Consider the following 21,940-nt stretch of genomic DNA (forward strand, 5'->3'; position numbering starts at 1 on the left):
CTCTGAAACATGTGCTGTGTCCACTCAGGGTTAAATGGATTAAGGGCGATGCAAGATGTGCTTTGTTAAACAGATGCTTGAAGGCAGCATGCTCTTTAAGAGTCATCACCACTCCCTAATCTCAAGTACCCAGGGACACAAACACTGCGGAAGGCCGCAGGGTCCTCTGCCTAGGAAAACCAGAGACCTTTGTTCACTTGTTTATCTGCTGACCTTCCCTCCACTATTGTCCTATGACCCTGCCAAATCCCCCTCTGCAAGAAATACCCAAGAATGATCAATTAAAAAAAAAAAAGAAGAAGAAGAAAAGGGCCCCAAAGTGACGTCAGCCCCATCTCAAATTCAAACCCCATAGTAAACGAACAAGACAGACCTAAACTATTGACTAATTCTCCAAAGCGAAAAGTCAGGAAAATAAAAAAATCTCGTTAAGCTGTAAAAAATAAAAATAAAAATACATATCCAGGTACATACTCTTTCTTTGAGACAGAGGCTCGCTCTGTCACCCGTGCAGTGGCAGTCTCGGCTCACTGAGATCTCAGCCTTCCAGGCTCAAGCAATTCTTCGGCCTCCACCTCCGAAGTAGCTGGGACTACAGGCACTCACCACCATGCCTGGCTAATTTTTCGTAGAGATGGGGTTTTGCCATGTTGGCTACGCTGGTCTCAAACTCCTTACCGCAAGCAATCTGTCCACCTCGGCCTCCCAAACTGCTGAGATTACAGGCGTGAGGGATTGTAGGCGTGAGGGATTTGTAATTACAAGCGTGAGCCACCACGCCCTGCTATATTACTTACTTCTTAAACACCTGCAGTTCATTAAAATACACCATGTATAAATTATAAATCATAATATTATCAAGAACTGTTATTTCTAAGTGCTGAATAAAATGAATATTTCCACTCATTAAAAAAAAAAAAAAAAGAAAGTTGTCCGTTCAAAGCCAGTGTCAAAGTACCAAAAAAAGAAAATTATCTTGCGGCAGATAATGAGAAATAATGCAGGAGAGGAAAGAGGAACTTTAAAGGCTGTACGTGTAGGATTTTCTTTTTCTCTCTCGGAGGAAAGAACAGCAAAAAGCCAAGAGTGGGAAATGCTGGACTTAAATTCCTTTCTTTAGGTTTACGAACAAAAAAGGAAAGCGAGAAGAAAAACAGAATCAAGGACTTATACAGCAGGAAGTTGTCCTGTAAGCATTTAGTCCAGGGATCTGCCATTCTTATTAAGAGCTAAAACCAAAGAATTAGTGCACAAAAGTAGAAAGAAGACAAGCCGCCATTGTGGAAGGAGCGCCGCGGGGCAGAGGCGCGCAGAAGCCTCACCAGACAACCGGGCCCCGTCCCCGTCCCCGTCCCCCGAACTGTGCGGAAACCGCCACCGAGTCCAGGCGTCTCATTTTACAGCGGAAGACACAAACTCTGAGACCCAAATGACCTGCTCACGGTCACAGCACAAAGCCCGTGGGCCCTGTGTCTACAGTCACCAACTTCCAGGCTTGCGACTAAAGGGAGCCAACGAGCGCGTGAGCGTTTGAGACCAGCTGGCTGAGGGACGCCGAAAATCCCGCGCGGAGGAAGGCGGGAGAGCGCTACTGCGGCTACCAAGGCGGCGGCGCGGGCGCTCGGCCGGGACCCTTCCCTGCGTCGCCACTAGATGGCGCGCTCGGCCCGCCGTTCGTGGCTAAACTAGGGCGGGTGGGGAGGGAGTAGGGAGGAGGACGTCGGTTGCCTTGGAAATGCAGGGCGCGGCAGCTGCTGCGGTGGAGCCGGTAGGCCTGGCCGGCGGGCTGAAAGGAAGTGCGAGCTGTCCGCCCAGGGCCGGGTATCCGCCCCCTGCAGGCTGTGGAGGGGATGTCAGGAGACTGGCTGGCCTCTTTTCTTGGCCCCCGACTCCTTCCAGTCTGACACTGAAGACTTTATAAGCTTCCCCCCGACCACCCTCCACGGGCTCCACTCTCCACGGGCCCCTCTCTACGGGCCTGGGCTTGCGCCGCTTCGAGATCAGCCTGGGGGTCGCGCCCTCCTGGTCTTGTCCACGAAGCGCCGTTCTTGGGCCGTTAGGAGCTGCTGGGAAGGGCTCTGATAGGCCCACTCCTCTTCTCCACCCAGGAGATGAGAAGGAGGGCAGGCCTTTTTAATCTGATCAGAATGTTAACCCATCTCTCCGCCTTGCGGTAGAACCCCTGGATACATTATTTGCCCTCTCGAAAGGCAGGCTCTGAATTTGATTCAGGTTTGTAACCTTCACGGTGCCCTCACACAGCCCCTAGCACACAGCAGACGCAGAGTAGACTAAGAATGCCTTTCATTCTTATGAGGCTTTATCACTTGACAGTTTTCCCAAAGCGTCTGGAGCCTCATAGCCCGGACAGCAACTAGGACAGATGGAGGAGGAAACAGGTCAGAGGTTCAGAGACTTGGCCTAGGTTATACAACTCTGTGCAGGAGCTGGGACTAAGCTCGGTCTTGCTTCTCTTAGTGCCCTTCTCACCAAATTCTGAGTCTAGTGAATGCTTTCTGAGGACCTCACATACTCTTGCATCCTTCTCAATACCAGCGCAATGCTCTTCCCCTGTAGGTACTTCATATGTGCTAAGTGTGTTATTGATGTCTTTTACCCTCATATCCCAATTCATAGATTGGTTTCAACTTCTTGCTCTGGATACTACAACATTCTTCTAAAGAAAACACTTGGTTTCTTTTATGAATTTGTCACATTTGTACAGTGCCATGTTGTTTCCTCACTCCCTTCCTTATCCCATAATTTTCTGCTGGGCAAGAGAGAGAGTTGAGGAAGTGATTAAGAGATGGGAAAAAGTGCCCTATCTAAGCCCCCCCCACCCAAAAAAAAAAAGGAAAAGAAAGATTCCTGTGATGACAGAGGAGAAAAATAATGACTGGGTATTTATCAGTCTATGTGATAATTGCTCATGGATTGCCTTACAGCCACCTCCAGAAGATCCTCTTTAGACTCACTACTGCTATTTGAAGGTAGAAAGAAGCCTTTTTGTTCTCTACCATTATTATTGCATATTTTTCCCTTATCCTCATACTAATATTTTCATAGTTATTTTTCTTTTCTTTGTTGATAATTCTAAAACTGAAGGACAGTAAGAGTGGGAAAAAATGTAGTTCTGGTTACTAGAGAAGTTAGTGTAATATACTGCAGTTCAAACTATTTGATATTAGCAACTCTGGATCAGAAGACGGACTAATTTTAAAGCTAAGACTCCAATATCTTTGGGTACTGCAGTAGAAAAATGTGCCATGACTAAAGGATTTGGTGAAGAAAATACATGCTAATGTAATGTACATCATCAGTCATCCAAGTGAAACTTGAAAATGTCACTCATCTAGATATTTTTAAATACCTTGATTTTAATATATGATTTTAACATATTTCCAAACCGGGCAAATTTTACATTTTAACACTAACGATTTTGGTCCCTATCATATATACATAATCAATATGAAAAGAGGTCTCAATTTTTAAAATTAATGTTTTAGGTGGTACTATTACCACTGAATAGCTTTAAATTAATTCAGGATTTTTAAAAACATTTACTGGAGACCATTTCTAATTGAGTTAAACATGTGTTCTGTGCAATCTCATTTGCAGTAGCCACAAAATGAATAAACTACCTGGGAACCCCCTGCCCAGTGCCATACCCCCAGTGCCTGTCCCCAGATCGAGGCTTGGGCCCCTTCAGCCATGTCTATCACAAGCACCACCAGCATGTCTGACAAACTGCCCTACAAAGTCACTGACATTGGCCTGGACTTCTGGGGACGCAAAGCCCTGGATATTGTGGAGAACCAGATGCCGGGCCTGACGTGCATGTGGGAGCTGTACTCGACCCTCCAAGCCCTTGAAGGGCACGCGCATCACCAGTTGCCTCCATAGGACCCATGGAGATGGCCATCCTCATTGAGACCCTCATTACCCTGGGTGCCAAGCTGCAGTGGTACAGCTGCAACATCACCCAGGACCATGCGGCAGCTGCCACTGCCAAGGCTGGCATTCCAGTTGTACGCCTGGAAGGGCGAAACAGAGGAGGAGTACCTGTGGTGCACCAAGCAGATATTATACTTCAAAGACGGCCTCCTCAACGTGATTCTGGATGTCGCTGGGGCCCCCACCAACCTCATCCACACCAAGTACCCACAGCTCTTGTCGGGGATGTGAGGCATCTTCAAGGAGACCATGATTGGGGTCCACAAGCTACACAAGATGATGGCCAATGGGATCCTGAAAGTGCCTGCCATCAATGTCAACAACTCCGTCACCAAGAGCAAGTTTGACAACCTCTCCGGCTGCCAGGAGTCCCTCATAGATAGCATCAAGTGGGCCACAGACGTGATGATTGCCAGCAAGGTAGCAGTGGTAGCAGGCTGTGGCAACATGGGCAAAGGCTGTGCCCAGGCCCTGTGGGGTTTCAGGCCCATGTCATCATCATCAAGATCGACCCCATCAACATACTGCAGGCTGCCATGAAGGGCTATGAGATGGCCACCATAGACGAGGCCTGTCAGGAGGACAACATCTTTGTCACCACCACAGGCTGTGTTAACATCATCCTTGGCTGGCACTTTAAGCAGATGAAGGATGATGCCATCATTTGTAACACTGGACACTTTGACATGGAGATTGATGTCAAGTGGCTCAACAAGAATACTGTGGAGAGAGTCAACATCAAGCCCCAGGTGGACTGGTATCAGCTGAAGAATGCACACCACATCATCCTGCTAGCTGAGGGTCAGCTGGTCAACCTGGGTTGTGCCATGGGCCACCTCACCTTCTTGATAAGTAACTCCTTCACCAACCAAGTGATGGCGCAGACTGAGCTGCAGACCCACCCAGACAAGTACCAGGTTATGGTTCTCTTCCTGCCCAAGAAGCTGAATGAGGCAATGGCTGAAGCCCACCTGGGCAAGCTGAATGTGAAATTGACCAAGCTGACTGAGCTGCAAGCCCATTACCTGTACTTGTCCCGTGATGGCCCCTTCAAGCCAGATCACTACCACTACTGAAAGCCAGACCTGCCCTTCGCCTTCTAACTGCTGTCCTTGTCCAGGCCCTGCCTCTCCTCCCTAAGAGCAAATGGCACCCACTTTGTGATTGGTTTGTCAGTGTCCCCTATTGACTCCCTGGGGCTGGTCACTCAGTTTTTGGCCTCTACTGCATCCCTCATACTGTTCCAAGTGTGGAAGGGGGAATTGAGAGGCCCCTCCTCAAGCCTTGGTCATGATAGGGGTACAAGGGAGACAGCCACAGGGAACTATGAATTCAATGATCTTGGAACTTCTCACTAAGTCAGTCCTTCCTTAGCCTGGAAGTTGGTAATGGAGTCACAAAGCCCATATACTTTACCATCTAGGCATTCACCCGGTCTGTGGACTTATACCTGTGTGCTTGGTTCACAGGTTCAGTGGTACCTCAGCCCATGACAGAAAAGCAGCAGCTATATTGAAGGGCAAAGAGGAACTGTTGTTTGAATTTTCCTGAGAGCCTGACTTAGTGCTGGGCCTTCTCTTCCACCTCATAACAATGAGATTGGTACTTTTAGTCTCTGTTTTATAGGAGTTAGAATAGACTGTTAAGGGACAACTGAGAAAGGACAGAGAATTGATAGCCAGAGGTTGAGAGGGGCCATAAAAACATAAAAGCAAGCATAGATCTGCTACCACTTTGTAACAAGATAATTCCTATCACAACCCTGGGTCAAAAAGAGAATAATCTGGTCCATAATGTTTATGTTAAAAAAAAATAAAAAGCAGTAAGGTGGGTAAATAAAAATCTTGGTGCCTTAAAAAAAAAAAAAAACAAACCCTAGGAATACAGCTTACCAAGAAGGTAAACGAGTTCTACAATGAGAATTTCAAAACACTGCTGAAATAAATCAGAGATGAACACAAACAAATGGAAAAACATTCAATGTCATTTTTCATGGAATTAAACAAAACTATTCTAAAATTCATATGGAACCAAAACAGAGCCCTAATCACCAAATCAACCCCAAACAATAAGAGTAAAGCCAGGGGAATCACACTACCCAACTTCAAACTATATTACAAGGCTACAGTAATCCAAACAACATGGTACTGTTACAAAAACAGACATATAAACTAATGGAACAGGTTAAAGGACCCAGAAATAAAGCCACACACCTACAACTACTGGTTTTGTGACAGAGTCAATGATAACAAACAATGGGGAAAGAACCCCCTATTCAATAAATGGTGCTGGGATAACTGGCTAGCCATATGTGGAAGATTGAAACTGGACCCCTTCCTTTTACCACATACAAAAATTAACTCAAGATGAATTAAATACTTAAATGTAAGACCTAAAACAACAAACACTCTAGAAGAAAACCTAGGAAATACCATTCTGGACATTGGCCTTGGCAAAGAATTTATGACTAAATTCCCCAAAGCAACTGCAACAATAACAAAAAATAGACAAGTGGGACTAATTAAAGAGCTTCTGCACAGCAAAAGAAACTATCAACAGAGTAAACAGACAACCTGCAGAATGGGAGAAAATATTCACAAGCCATGCATCCAACAAAGGTGTAATATCCAGAATCTATAAGGAACTTAATTCAGCAAACAAAAAGCAAATAAACCCATTTAAAAATAAGAGAAGGACAGGCTGGGTGTGGTGGCTCCCGCCTGTAATCCCAGCACTTTGGGAGGCTGAGGCAGTCAGATCACGAGGTCAGGAGATTGAGATAGTCCTGGCTAACACGGTGAAACCCCGCCTCTACTAAAAATACAAAATAAATAAATAAATAAATTAGCCAGGCATGGTGGCACGTGCCTGTAGTCCCAGCTACTCGGGAGGCTGAGGCAGGAGAATTACTCGAACCCTGGAGGCAAAGGTTGCAGTGAGCCGAGATTGTGCCACTGCACTCCAGCCTGGGCAACAGAGTGAGACTCCGTCTCAAAAAAAAAAAAAAAAAAAAAAAAAGGCAAAGAACATGAACAGATACTTTTCAAAAGAAAACATACATGTGGCCAACAAATATATGAAAAAATGCTCATCATCACTAATCATTAGATAAATGCAGATCAAAACCATGATAAGATACTATCACACAGGAATCACAATGGTAATTATTAAAAAGACAAAAAACAACAGATGCTGGTGAGGTTTAGCAGAAAAGGGAACACTTATACACTGCTGGTGGGAGTATTAAAGAACACGTGGAAAGCAGTGTGAAGATTTCTCAAAGAACTTAAAACAGAAATACCATTCAACCCAGCAATCTCGCTACTGGATATATACCCTAAGGAAAATAAATCATTCTGTGAAACAGACACATGGACTCATGTTCATCGCAGCACTGTTCACAGTAGCAAACACATAAAATCAACCAAGATGCTAATCAGTGGTGGACTAGATAAAGAAAATGTGGTACACATACACCATGGAATGCTACACAGCCATAAAAAGAACAAAATCGTGTCCTTTGCAGCAACATGGATGCAGCTGGAGGCCATTATCCTAAGCAAACTAATGCAAGAACCCAAAAGCAATACTGCATGTTCTCATTATAAGTGGAAGCTAAACATTGAATAAACATGAACACAAAGATGGGAAAAATAGACACTGTCTATTACAAGCCATAAAGTGTGAAGAAAAAAAGTACAAATTGTGGGGCCACAAGGCGAGGTTATTTATCACTAGTTAGGACAATAAGAAGAGGCTTCTCAAGATGAATTTAAATATTAAAGGATACAACATCTGTTTTTGAATTCCCAAGATGAGGGTTTATAGAAGTAGTTAGGTGTCACTGGCATTAAAGGAATTGTATTTTGTTGAAGATGAGTACCATGAATGGTTTTGAATATGTATTTCAGCTTTGCAATTAACATTATAGTGAGGTATGTGCCTTCTAAGTTAGATTGCTCTTTAATAAGACTTTTGGAAGTACTGCATTACTACTACTACTATTACTTTTATTAGCCTTACAGTTTATAGCTGAGAATCCAGTATAATTTGGGAACTGCAGTTCAAAACCATGCAGTTAATGGCTCAGTTTCTAGCTAGTTAATGGCTGAGCCACAACTAGACTTCAAGACTCCTAGCACCCAAATAGAGATCTTTTATATCATGCACTCATGCCTTGATGGAATCTTATTCTGAACTTCTGTCATTGCTAATGCTGTTAAGTAAATATCTTTCATTTTAATCTACATTGTATGTAAAACATTAGCTATCAAACCTCAAACTCCATTTTATATGTCCAGAAAGGTATTAGGGCAGAACTGCCATCCCTCCCAGCCTCCACAGAATTAGGAAAGGAGTCATTGGGAGGCTTCTGGATATTCACGCCTTCACAAAGTCATTAAAATAGTCATTTTGGGCCAAGTGCGGTGGCCCATGCCTGTAATCCTAGCACTTTGGGAGGCCAAAGTGGGTGGATCCCTTGAGCTCAGGAGTTCAAGACCATCCTGAGAAACATGGCAAAACCCCCTCTTTACAAAAAATTAAAAAATTAGCCAGGCATGGTAGCATGCGCCTGTAATCCCAGCTACTCTGGAGGTGATGTGGGAGGATGACTTGCACCTGGGAGGCAGAAGTTGGAATGACCCTGCATTTTTAGCTTGGGCGATGGAGCCAGACCCTGTCTCATTAAAAAAAAAAAAAAAAAAAAAAAAAAAGAGAGTCATTTATTTTAAGCTTTCTAGATACTGAGCCAGGATGCTGAGATAGTGCAGGAAGGGATACACTGTGTGTTCTATAGGTAACTTTGCAGAGCCAAAGCAGTATGGGATAACTACATATGAAAAAAATGATTGTGATATGTCCATTTTTAGTAAATAAACTTCTGGCTTTTCACTGAGAGGCGTTTGGGAAATATTTATTGCAAGATTTTATGACAGAAAATGATGGAGTAGATTCTGGAAAGGTTGGCTGGAGTCCTGAGTCTTTCAAACCCAGGATGCTCACCTGTCCTTACATCACAGTGTATGTTTTAGAGACCTCAGACACAGTCGGGAGAGGAAAACACACATGGCCACAAAAGGGAGGTCACATGCTGGATGAAGATCTCCCTAGCATTATCTGCATGATTTTGCAATGAATTTTAAAGCTGCTCATTTTTTTAAAGTTCTGCTGCAGTGTGCTTCTGTCTTCCTATCTGTCTGAGAAGGGTCTTGCCTCATCTATACTTTATAACTGGGGGCCAGGTAAAGCACCATGCACAGAGCAGGCATTGAATAGATGTTTGTAGTTACTGACAGATTCGACGTCTATTTGTCAGATATTCTAAGTGTAACCTTCCTGGAAGATAATTGCATTTACTTTGTGAATATTTTTCTAGGATTCTCACCCTTTACTGAGAGAAATCTTCTGGGTGGTCAGGAACTGTGAATCCTTGTAAATGTTTATGAAAGTCCCCATGATTTATAGCACATTATCAAATGCAAAAATAGATGTTGAGGTACTATCATTAGCCCATTGGAAAAATGCAGCTATTAAGCAGACAGTCCAATTGGCTTACTAATTTTCTTAAAGTGTGTGAAACAATGAATCTTAATAGAGTTTATGTATAAAGCATTTGTGCTTTAATGGGTCCACACTTTCACTCATATTTTATTAAAATCCTTTGCCATAAGCTGCAGTTAGGTAAGTAATTATACATTAGTCACAGAGTTAAAAACATAAAAGCCAGATAACTAAGGTAATTGAGCAGGATGAGGTCATTTTTCCTCCAGCACCAGATGGGTACCACAGGTAAAAACCGTAACACTTGATCTCTTCCATATGACTTAGAAAGAGATTAATGTTGGCATTGGTTTTAACTTTTAAATATTTTATAGTAAAAATTATTACTAAATGGTAAGTTATTGTTTTAAAATGAAACATTTGTCAGTATGCTTTTTGTGCAACAGCCAAGTTTAAAATTCTAATTCTAAAATGGAAAATAATATAAAAATTCAACTCTGCATCTGAAGCAAAGAGTAATCTTCTCTTAGCTGATAATTTTCTGTGAACTGTGGTGGTATCATGATGACACCTTTTGGTGGGAGCCTATTAAATTATTCTCAATACTTTCATATTTGAGAAGACACTACTTAACGTACTAATGTATTAGATCTTTTTGTTGTGTCATCTGTGTGCTTTTCAGTTGGAAAGTATTGTGGTATATTTGCATTCATGTATATGCTCAAATTAGTTAGCATACAGAGTAGTGCAAACTTGGTTAGAAAAGTCACAGACATAAAGACAGCCTGACTGGAAGTCTGAGTGTGCAGGCAGCATGTCTACAGAGAAAAAGCGTGTTTTCATTTTAATAAGTTTCTCCACTTTGGAGCTGAATGGTCTACAAAGATCTATGTGGATTGCCAATTCAGTGATCCAAATCAATGAAGGTTGACAACAGCAAACCTTATGGATTAGTCTTTCCACACATCATCGTACTTGCAGAAGGCAGCCATTCTATGCTTTAGTTACCCAGAATTTGAAGAAGCTTGACCTGGAGCAACAACTGAAGGGAAAAAGGAAGGGGCACTATATAGAGATAGAGCTAGAGATATATGCCCTTTTTCTATATCTCAGACACTATGCTAGGTGCTTTAAATATTAGCTTATTTAATCCTTACAATAGCTCTTAGAGTAGAATTGTTATCCTTCTCCCTTGACAGATGATGAAACTGAAGTTCTTCAAAAAGATTAAGTAACCTATTCAGGGTCACAGAGATAATAGTGATGGATCTAGGATTAAAGCCCATGTCTGCCTGATTCGTTCATGCATCCACTCATGTGTTTATTTGACAAGCATTTATTGTGTGTCTATTGTGCTTAGTGAGGAAATACAGTAGTGCACAAGAATTACATCATCCCCACCCTCATGAGAGTTTCCAGCCACTTAAATAATTACAAAGGTTATATTTTATGCTTTCTACCACACTTAACTACTGATACATTTATTTAAGGCTAGGTACTTATTCTTTTAAGATTAGTGGAAATTAAAAGATAAAAATGTGTTAAGGAAGACTATAATCTGAAAAGTCTACTTTAGTACCCAAACCAAACCTATGAAAGTTCTCCTGCTTACTATAAACATCTGTGAACAGTGGGTCTTGATTTTCCCTTTTAAAAGGTATTTTTGATTTTTTTATTATTTGGTATGAAACCAGTTAATAGCTGATGAGCAGTTATTAGTACATTATTATTATTCGCATGTGTAAATCGCAACCATTTTAAAAGTACTTCAATGTGTGCTTTTATTTGCTGTTTATAACAACCCTGCCCAAACCTAATTTTTTTGGATCCTGATTCTAATTCTTAAGTCTTTTGGATCCTAGCTTCTTCGTGCTCATAGAAAATTGTATTTTGTTTTCATTTTCTTTGAAAAATTAATAGACATTTAATTAATGTCTCTCTGCCAGACACTGTGGAGAAATAAAATTATTGAAAAAGCTCAGTTCTTTGCTCTTAAAAGACCTAGATAGGGGCAACAGATATAGATGAATAACATAAGAGAGGGAGTCTCTTAGAAAGTTTTGGGTGGAGGGAATGCTATACATGGGCTAAACATGGAATTCACCAGAATCAAGAATCCAATCATTTCACGATGTTCCACCATTGTGGTGAATGTTAGATCTGGGGACATGGAAGCAATCAGGATAGAAAGCCAGTATTAAGTCCCAGAGGTACCTTATCTAGAGTAAACAAAAGTAGGGAGGCAAAGATGGAATTTTTCACTTTTCCTATGTCTCTTTTCTAAACAGGTATATTTCTTAATAGCTAACCAGCACAATGGAAAACTCAGGGAAAGCAAATAAAAAGGATACACATGACGGGCCACCAAAAGAAATTAAACTGCCTACCAGTGAAGCACTTCTAGACTATCAGTAAGTTTTTATTCTGAAATCTGAAAGTTGCCATAGATAAAAGGCAGTCATTGTTAAGACTCATATAACTGCAAATGCAAACAATACATGCAGCAGCTGCCAAAAGAATAGAGGTGGGTTTGGAGGCCTAATTGCACTCTTGTGCTATGCACATATTTTTAAAGGTTTTTGAAACTTTGAATATAACATAGTCCAAGTAGTAGCTATGACTACTTAGACTATTTTATGAAATGAAATGAGAGCTGCTATGAAACAGCTTTCATTGATGTACTATTGGCTCCTTCAGTTGTTTATTGGTTACTCTCACCTATGTATACAACAGCTTGCTAGCTTACCTCTTAAAATACAACACAGAATGGTTAGTTTACATTTATAGAGAGTAGAAGAGGCCGGGCATGGTGGCTCACACCTGTATTCCCAGCCCTTTGGGAGGCCAAAGCAGGCGGATCACCTGCTTTGGTTGGGAGGTTGGGAGTTCGAGACCAGCCTGACCAACATGGTGAAACCAGGTCTCCAGTAAAAATCCAAAAATTAATCGGGCATGGTGGCGTGTGCCTGTAATCCCAGCTGCTCGGGAGACTGAGGCAGGAGAATTGCTCAAACCCAGGAGGCAGAGGTTGCAGTGAGCCAAGATCATGCCACTGCACTCCAGCCTGGGCAACAGAGCAAGATTCCATTGAGGTTCCATCTCGAAAAAAAAAAAAGAGAGAGAATGGAAGAGAAATTTTCCCTTTATGTGACCTTTTATTTCTTAGACATTCCAACTTACATTATTCCTAAATGGCTACATATCAAATCCAAATGATTTACAGAAAATTCTTTTTAATAATAATAAAATTTTATAATGTCTCACTCCTAGGAGCTGGAGACAAAACCATGGGTAACATTTATTCCATATTTATGTTTTATTCCAACAAATAGCTCCTTGAGGGTCTGTGAACCTTAGCTTTTGGCACAAGGTAAGTGTTTTAATTTGTAATTCTTAGAGAATTAATAGATAAGTGTTAGTCTTTTCTTGCATAAGGCTGAAATATACTTCATTCATGTACTTATTCAATAAATACTTGGGTGTTTACCAAGTGCAAGTCAAGTGCTGGGTACTGGAATGTAGCAGCAAACAGGACCACATGGTCCCTGCCTTGATGAAGCATGGGAGACAGACAATAAACCACTAATTCGAGCTTTAAAAAAAATGACAGGGTGGTATGGTGGCTCATGCCTATAATCCCAGCCCTTTGAGAGGCCAAAGCAGGTGGATGAGCCCAGGAGTTTGAGATCAGCCTGAGTAACATGATGAAAACTCATCTTTACAAAATAAAAATTAGTCCCTGCTATTTAGGAGGTGGAGACGGGAGGATTGCCTGAGCCCAGGGAGGTCAAGGTTACAGTGAGCCATGATTGTGTCACTGCACTCCAGCCTTGGTGACAGAGAGGGACCCTGTCTCAAAAAAACAAAAAACAAAAACAAAAAAAACAAAAAAACATGGCTATAATAAAGGTACTATAAAAGAAAACTGTAGGGTGCTGTTTAACAGTGTAACTAAAGGACTTTAGTCAGAGGAGTTAGGAAAAACTTGTTTGAGAAAGCTTTGAGCTGATTTCTGGAAAAGGAACAGGCATTATGGAAACACAGAGCAGTGAAGAGCATGACTTATGGAAGACAGGAGGGTAGGAAAGAGCTTATCACAGGCCAGAAACTGAGAAAAGGGAGGGTGAGGGAGGCAGGGCAAGAGCAGATGCTGGTGATTTAGGCAAGGGTCAGATCAAGAAGAACACTTGGGTTTTTATTAGAGGAGTATAAAGTTGAAGATGGAGAGCCCATGATGCTAGTGACTAGGTCTTTGTTTAAGAGAGTTGTTGTTGTTTAAAGACAGAGTCTCACTCTGTCACCCAGGCTAGAGTGTAGTAGCCTGATTATAGCTCATTGCAGTATCAAACTCCTGGGCTCAAGTGTTCCTCCTGCCTCAGATTTCTGAGTAGCTGGGAAGACAGGCATACACCACCAGGCCCAGTTAATTTTTTAATTTTGGGTAGAGCTGGGTCTTAAACTCCTGGCCTCAAGCGATCCTCCTGCCTCAGCCTCCCAAAGTGCTGGGATTTCAGGCATAAGCCACCTCACCTGGCCAAGAAGGATTTTAGATTTTAAAATCTAAAAGAAGGATTTATTTTTAAAATGTACCATAAAAGATGTATGTTGTCCTTAACAACATTCAGGGAAAATCTGTCTCCTTCTTTGGAGATCCCAATATATTCATATGAACTTTTTAGGATTGAGTGAAGGGATCAGAACACCAAGAGAGAAGAGGCTTTCACCTGTTTCCTTTTATTTTCTACTTGAAATAATATTAACTAATAACTAGATACTATTCATACTCATTTCTCAACATAACTGAAAACTTTCTTCATCTCATCTTAGGAGAGGTGGACAAAAAGCCAAGCTCTGTGAATGTAACCTGGTCTCTAATTTGCTCCCATGGTGTAACTGGTGACATCCAGTTAACAGCTGTTTTTCTCTCTTTTGGGTGGACCAGAAACCAGTCTTTCTCCTCTTTAACAAAGGTTTACAAAAAGGCAAACGTTTAAAAATTCTCATGATCTAGTGCAAGTTATAAACTGAACATCTCATACCCTTGTTCTTTTGTATTTGGTAAAACTAAATAAACAATCTCACGAACCGGAACAGCCAAGGCCTTGCTGTACCATGCTCTACTGATGACAGTTTATGCATTCCATGTGTTCCTCGGTGACAGAACTGTTGTCACATGACACATAGCCAAGACATTTCCTCTCACCATCTGAGGAAGGATTGTCCAGGAGTTCCCTGGCAGCCTCTTATATCTCTCTCAGCTCCTAACAAAGCAGTGAGCACATAGTAGATAGTTAATTCATGGTTTTTGAGCAACTGAACTTTTTTCAAATTTATCCCAAGAAGAGAAAGTCATGAACTTCTATGGTTGTTTGTGAAGAGCTGATACTACCAATGTTCAGTCTATAAAATTATCGTCTCTGAATAATGATGGTTTTTATTTTCTCCTTTATACTTGTCTTGCCCCCAGTTTTCTACAATAAGTATGGATATAGATATAGAAACAGGTGAGAATATGGTCATGAGTGAAAAAATGGAGATTTTTTTGAAAGTCAAGTTTGTTTGGATCAGTGATTTGTTTGTTTGTTTTTGAGACAAGAGTCTCACTCTGTCACCCAGGCTGGAGTGCAGTGGCATGATCTCGGCTCACTACAACCCCCGCCTCCTGGATTCAAGCAATTCTCCCACCTCAGCCTCCCCAGTAGCTGGAATTACAGGCATGTGCCACCACACCCAGCTAATTTTTTGTGTTTTTAGTAGAGATGGGGTTTTGCCATGTTGGCCAGGCTGGTCTTGAACTCCTGATCTTGGCCTCCTGCCTTGGCCTCCCAAAGTGCTGGGAGCCTCCCAAAGTGCTGGGGTTACAGGTGTTAGCCATGTTTGTTTATTTTTATAGAGACAGGGTCTCCCTATGTTGACCAGGCTGGTCTCAAACTCCTGGGCTCAAGGGATCAGCCCACCTCAGCCTCCTGAAATGTTAGGATTACAGGCGTGAGCCACTGCGCCCAGCCCAGATTTGTGTTTTTATATGAATAAGGCAGTTAGAATATTTGAGGTGAAGGAAAAAAATATGGCAGGTCTTGTGTGCTTCATTCTCCCTCAACAAACTGTGAGCTCCTTGAAGACTATTCTTTACTCATCTCTGTACCTCTAGTATCTAGCACAGCCTTATAGTATGAGCTCAGAGTTTCTTTGTTGAGTAAATGTTGTCGGATCTTGTCTGAAAGCAAAATCACACTCATGAAAACAAATACAATGTTATTTTTGCCTGTTGATACAGGAAACAAATTTTTTAACGTACTAACACTCAGTGAGGAAATGCCCACCAATAAACAAGCTCTTTCTTACCCACTGGTGAGTATAAATTGTTCAAATATTCTGAAAACATTTGTAACAAAGCAATCCTGCCCTTTTATCAGGTAATTTCATGGATATAGGAACTCTTTCCCGGAACATAAGGTCATGAACTTCTGTGGTGGTTTGTGAAGAACTGATACTAAATCTATAAACCAATACTAAATCTATAAAGTGCTCATCTCTAAGTAACGGTAGTTTTTATTTTCTCCTTTATACTTGTTGTCTCCCAGTTTTCTACAATGAATATGGATAGAGATATAAAAACATGTGGGTATGGTTATAGGTTTAAAGAAAAAAACACAAAAATATAGGTTTTTTGGAATTCAAATTTATTTGTTTTCCTTCCCAGAATTTTCAATGAAATTGCATGGGTGGGGGGAACATTGACACATTACTAACATTTTAACAATATAGAGAGTGGGGGAAAGGTGACATATTGTCTTACTAACAATTTAATATCACTGTGCTTTAGAATAGTGCCATAACCTTTTCAAACTGCTTTAATGTATATTGCTTTATTATCACCCCACTTGCTTCAGCACCTAGTGTGACATGTCAGATTCTAGGGCACTGAGTAGATGGGGGAGATATTAAAAAGGAAAAAAGTGTATAAGGAACAATGATGCTTGAAGTCCCCATAATAGTGTTGAGTTCTGAAGTTAAGCTTCATCTGCTTCCTGGTAAAACACACCTTTTCATGAAGCCAGAGAAGGCTGAAGTGGATTTCAAAGACAGGCTCAGCTAAATTAGACCCACAGCTACCATAAGCTCCACAAGCGGGCCAGTGAAGCTGCCAAAGCATTTAGGGCATCTCAGAATTCCCCACTGAGGCCTGCTGCTGCCACTCACATCATCCTGAACTGCTCACTCCACAAATGGACAAGAGACAAAGCCTGAGGCCATTTGCTCCTAAATGCTCTGAGGGAGAGGTGGTGGGCTTAAGTGTGGGGATGCCAGTTGTAGCAAATAGAAATAAACGATGCCCAATTAAATATGAGTTTCAGATAAACAGCAAATAATTTGCTTAGTATAAATATGACCCATGCAATGGGGCTGCGGCTGCACATGGTCTCCAGCCCAATCGTTGCATGCTCAGTCATCACCAAGGAAAGCTCTCAGCTGCAGCCAGGGAATTGGTCTATTAACGAGCCCATCTGTAGACTCAGTTTAACCAATGAAGACCACATCTTGAGATTCATTTGCCTGCTCTACCCATGTAAAGAAGTAGTATTAATAGATTTATAACTGCAGAAATTATGTCAGTAATTTGCACATTTGCATAGGTTCTTTTCAGATAATTTTCATTTATAATACTTTTTTTTTTAATCTCCTGAAAAACGGGAGATAGAAAAGGCACTCCTTCAAAATTTTTGCACAAATGTAAGCTTTAGGTAAGAAGTCAAAGATGAGCCAAGTGTGGTGGTGCACATCTGTAACCCCAGCTACTTGGGAGGCTGAGGCTGGAGGATTCCTTGAGCCCAGGAGTTCAAGCCCAGCCTGGGCAGCATAGAGCCTTATTTTCTTATTATTTTGTGGAGGCTGCCCTATCTACTATAGTAGTCCCCTCCATTTATGGTCCTTCTTATATCCTGTTATTTTCCCCATGGTATTTATCATAATATGTAAACAATATGTTTCAATATGTTTATGTGTTTACTTCTTATTATCCAGTAAAAGGTACTCCTTGAAGGCAAGGATCATGAAGGTGTTGTTCAAAATTATCTCTGTAGGCCAGGCGCAGTGGCTCATGCCTATAATCCTAGCACTTCGGGAGGCTGAGGCAGGTGGATCACTTGAGGCCAGGATTTCAAGACCAGCCTGACCAACATGGTGAAACCTCGTCTCTGCAAAAAATTCAAAAATTAGCTGGGTGTGGTGGCGTGTGCCTGTAATCCCAGTTACTGGGGAGGCTGAGATGGGACAAGCGCTTGAACCTGGGAGGGGGAGTTTGCAGTGAGCCGAGATCATGCTGCTGTACTCCAGCCTAGGTGACAGAGCAAGACTCTATTTCAAAAAAAAAAAAAAACAAAAAAACAAACAAACTATCTCTATAATGCCTAGAACAATGCTGGGCACCTTTCAGCTCTTTAAATCTACATTGTATGTATGACTGTTTGAAAGGGAATATTAAATTGCAGAATTTTGTAACTGTAAAGGAAGCATAGAGTTCATCTCCATCAATCCTCTTATTTCTGGAGATTAAATATCCTTAGAGAACTGGAAAACCAGCTCTAAAATTCAAGTTTCATAGTATCCAAACAGAGCTTTTTTTGACCAGTAAAGGATTTTTTTTAATGTTGCATTTTCTCATTATTGGGAAAGAAAGAGCCTAGTTTTTCTCTCTAATGAGTATACAATGTCACAAATATAATTGATGTCTGGGGGAAAGGGCTAAGGATATAAGGTTTAATTCAACTGAAATTTACTAAGCATTTATTTTATGCTAGAAACATTCACATATGATTTCTTATTTTAATCCTTACGATAATATGCAGAGCTAGGTATTTTTTTTTTTTTTTTTTTTTTTTTTTTTTTTTTTTTTTTTGAGACGGAGCTAGGTATTTTTATCCCATTTGACAGCTTGGACATTTAGGCCCAGGGAATTGACTTGCCTGAGATCATGTAGACAAGAAGTGATAAGGGCAAGACTTAAAACCAGAGTTTCTCATTCTGTAACTACTCTTCACTCTACTACAGAGGTACTATATTTCTGTTTTTGTTTTATTTTGTTTTTAATTGAGCCAAAGGGTTTAGGTAACACATTTCTGTTGCCTTATTTTGGTCTCAGATTTAAAGTTATAAGATTTATTAGGTCATAGTGATACAAGATATACTATAAAGTTTTAAAAATTATTTTATTTATTTACTTTGAGACTGGATCTCACTCTGTCACCCAGGCTGGAGTGCAGTGGCATGATCTTGGTTTGCTGCAACCTCCGCCTCCTGGGTTCAAGCGATTCTCATGCCTCAGCCTCCCGAGTAGCTGGAACTACAGGCATTCACCTCCACACCTGGCTAATTTTTGTATTTCTAGTAGGGACAGGGTTTTGCCATGTTGGCCAGCCTGGTCTGGAACTCCTGTCCTCAAGAGATCCACCTGCTGGCCGGGCACGGTGGCTCACACCTGTAACCCCAGCACTTTGAGAGCCCGAAGCGGGCAGATCACTTGAGGTCAGGAGTTTGAGACCAGCCTGGCCAACATGGTGAAACTCCGTCTCTACAAAAAATAGAAAAATAAGCCGGGTGTGGGGGCAGGTGCCTATAATCCCAGTTACTCGGGAGGCTGAGGCAGGACAATCACTTGAACCCAGGAGGCAGAGGTTGCAGTCAGCCGAGAACATGCAACTGCACTCCAGCCTGGGCGACAGAGCAAGATTCCATCTCAAAAAAAAAAAAAAAAAAAAAAAACCCAGATCCACCTGCCACGGCCTCCCAGAGTGCTGGTATTACAGGTGTGAGCCACCATGCCTGGCACATGTTTAAAGAGATACACTATACTTAACACCTCAAATAGCTATCAAATAGCCTATAAGAAAGTCTTTCTGCACTTTTCTATCTCTCTTTCACACCTTACAGACACTCAACAAATACTTGTTTAGTGTTAAAGAAATGTATTTGTGCCAGGAAAGAAGTTTTTATTATTTGTAGAAGAGATGGCACACTAATGAACTTGAACCAATAGGCAAGCCTAGTTTACCTTAGTATTTCAAGAAGGTGTGCTTGCCCTTATAAAGTCTTAGATTTGTTTGTCGTTTTTGTCTAAATGTTTTTAGAATTCTAGAAAGCATGTTTTCTGGATGCCCACTCCTAGTTTTCCTTTAGGCTAAATTATTTATAAACAATTAGAAAGTATAAAATTATGACTATAAAACATGAACAGGGATTTTTTTTTTCAAAAAAAAAACCAAACAACTTTGAAGTTTTCTCTCCAATATATATTTTAGTGAGTAAAATAGATTCAGAAACACAAAACCATTTAGGAAAGGTTTTTATCCCTAAATGTGTTTTCATAATACATTTAATAATTCACTTCAAATACTTTTTAAATTTTTTCTCATTTCCTAAGATAAATGATTCTAACACATTTTATCTTTGTTGATTCTCAGATGTCAAATAAAGGAAGATGCCGTGGAGCAATTCATGTTTCAAATAAAGACACTTAGGAAAAAGAACCAAAAATATCATGAAAGAGTGAGTATAAAATTTAGAACCTATATATAGTCATTAAATATTTACACTCATGCTTTAAAAAATTGTGGATTATGGTGAAATATACTCTAGGAAATTATCTTCTTCAAAGCTTGGAATTGATTGATTTACAATCTATTTAAGTTTCTTTATACATGTGAGGCAGAAGGATACTGCTGTTCCCATTATATTAGTTATAATGTCAGTGGAAGTTGGGTTGAATTATGTTATTTAGACCCTGAAGACACTGAATCTTAACTTCAAAATTTTAAAGTTTTGAAACCACATTTATCTTTTGACTTTTTATTTAACCAAACTATAAAACATTGGTTCTCCATTTTAAATCTCTTTGTCTTTTTTCTTTTAGATTTTCAGAGAGTATGCGTATGTAAATACCATTTGAAAAGCACAATCTCAGTTGTTAAAATTAGTAATTGCATATTTAAGATGATATACTGTTTTTATAAAATCAGATTAAAATGAATATCAAAAAGGTGCTATATATGACTATCGGGACTAAAGATCAACAGAAATAAAGTTTGGAAGCAATCAATGATAACACAATTTATCCCTCAAGGTATCTCATGAATGATGAAATACTGAGAGTGCCCCCTTTTAACACATTTATTTTATATGGGCCCTGAAACTTTCACAGTTAACTGTTTTATTTTGGCTTCTGTCTAAAAAGAATATATCTACAAATTTTAATAGAGTCTGGAGTCAGAGACCTGAGTTTGCATCCTGACTGTACAGCTTACTGCTGATGTCATTTTGGCCAGATTTGGTATGAGCCTCAATTTCACTCTTGTAAAATGGGGATTCCTGTCTCCCCCATAGGGCTAATTTATTTGTTCATTCAGTACATATTTAGTGGATAAGACAAGCCAGTAATATAACTGTGACTCTGACACTGTCACGATTTTTAAGGTTCATTCACTTGTAATAGGGACTAAAACAGAAGCTCAGTTTGGCCTGGTGCCTGAATGCAGGCTCCACATGAGATCCAGAGCACTAAAGAGAAGTAAGTCCCATCGATGCACCCATGCACATCCTCCAGTGATCAGCACAGGGACTTGTAGATCAGGACTTGGTTGTGGAAAGTAAAACAAATCAGGATTGAGTAATCATTTTCCCCTTAGCCCATCATTTGGAGCCAGAAATAGTTAAAGTTCTTGTTTCCATGAAGATTGGCTCAAGAATGCACATTAGTGGACCCAGCAGTGAGGAGCAAGGAAAGACAGATTCTAACTACAACTCTGTATCTGAATATCATCCATTTCTTTCCTTTTATGTTGTTATTGCTGTAATTTAAACCACCATCTCTTACTCATCCTTCCCTCAAAGTACATTTTCCACAGTGCAACCAAATTACCTTTTGAATATTGTAAACCAGGTCCATTCTTTCATTCCTACTATTCTACCACAACTGCTCTAGCAAAAGTTATTAATGACTAATTTGCCAGGTCTAATAGACTCTTTTTAGTCCTTACTTTACCTCTCATCTCTTAACATCCTTCAGTGGCTTCCTATTGCACAGAAAATAAAATCTATCATCTTTACTAAAGTCTTCAGCGCCCTTCAAAATCTGACCCCTGTTCACCTCTCAAACCTTGTCTCCAGCTGCTGATGGAGGATTTTTTGCTCCTTAGCTCAGCTAGGTCTGGATTCTTGACTCACAACCAGGAAGAGGTAGGCATGCAGACATGCGAAGAGTGAGCAAGGCGGGAAGTTTTATTGAGTGATGAAACAGCTTTTAGCAGGGAGGGGATGCAGGGGTGGTCCCCCTACCCAAAGGCAGGAAAGTTCCCAATATGGCTGAGCCCAGGGATTTTTATGGGTTCAGAGTAGAGACTGTGTGCTGAATGGTTTCTGAGTATGCAAAAAATTTTAGAGTGGGCACAATAGTGTAGAAAACCAATTAGGAAAGGGTAGGTATAGTAAA

The 21,940-nt window shown here is 40.7% G+C and overlaps 2 protein-coding genes and 1 pseudogene across 17 annotated transcripts in view; 2 read left to right on the top strand and 1 right to left on the bottom strand.

The window, feature by feature from the left end:
* The window catches only part of SYTL2 (synaptotagmin like 2), a 156,320-nt gene extending 154,730 nt beyond the window's left edge, over nt 1-1,590 (bottom strand). For 3 of the 4 annotated variants that reach the window (XM_063608718.1, XM_055093801.2, XM_055093794.2), the window contains exon 1: nt 475-1,590. The gene's annotated coding sequence lies outside the window, so the exon portion shown is untranslated. The remainder of the gene's footprint in view (nt 1-474) is intronic. The other variant, XM_063608710.1, reaches the window with a different exon arrangement.
* Nucleotides 1,345-21,940, top strand: part of CCDC83 (coiled-coil domain containing 83) — a 68,155-nt gene continuing 47,559 nt past the window's right edge. For 2 of the 13 annotated variants that reach the window (XM_055093816.2, XM_055093808.2), the window contains exons 1-4: nt 1,740-2,232; nt 2,946-2,990; nt 11,745-11,867; nt 19,917-20,001. In XM_055093816.2, coding sequence (XP_054949791.1) covers nt 11,773-11,867; nt 19,917-20,001 — 180 coding nt within the window. In that variant the 5' untranslated portion in view covers nt 1,740-2,232; nt 2,946-2,990; nt 11,745-11,772. Of the gene's footprint in view, nt 2,233-2,945; nt 2,991-11,744; nt 11,868-19,916; nt 20,002-21,940 lie in introns of all 13 variants that reach the window. The other 11 variants (XM_003832970.6, XM_055093809.1, XM_055093813.2 and 8 more) reach the window with 10 other exon arrangements.
* Nucleotides 3,736-8,669, top strand: LOC103784067 (adenosylhomocysteinase-like; annotated as a pseudogene).

This window comes from Pan paniscus, chromosome 9, assembly GCF_029289425.2.
Source record: "Pan paniscus chromosome 9, NHGRI_mPanPan1-v2.0_pri, whole genome shotgun sequence".
In the NCBI taxonomy this organism is placed as follows: domain Eukaryota; kingdom Metazoa; phylum Chordata; class Mammalia; order Primates; family Hominidae; genus Pan; species Pan paniscus.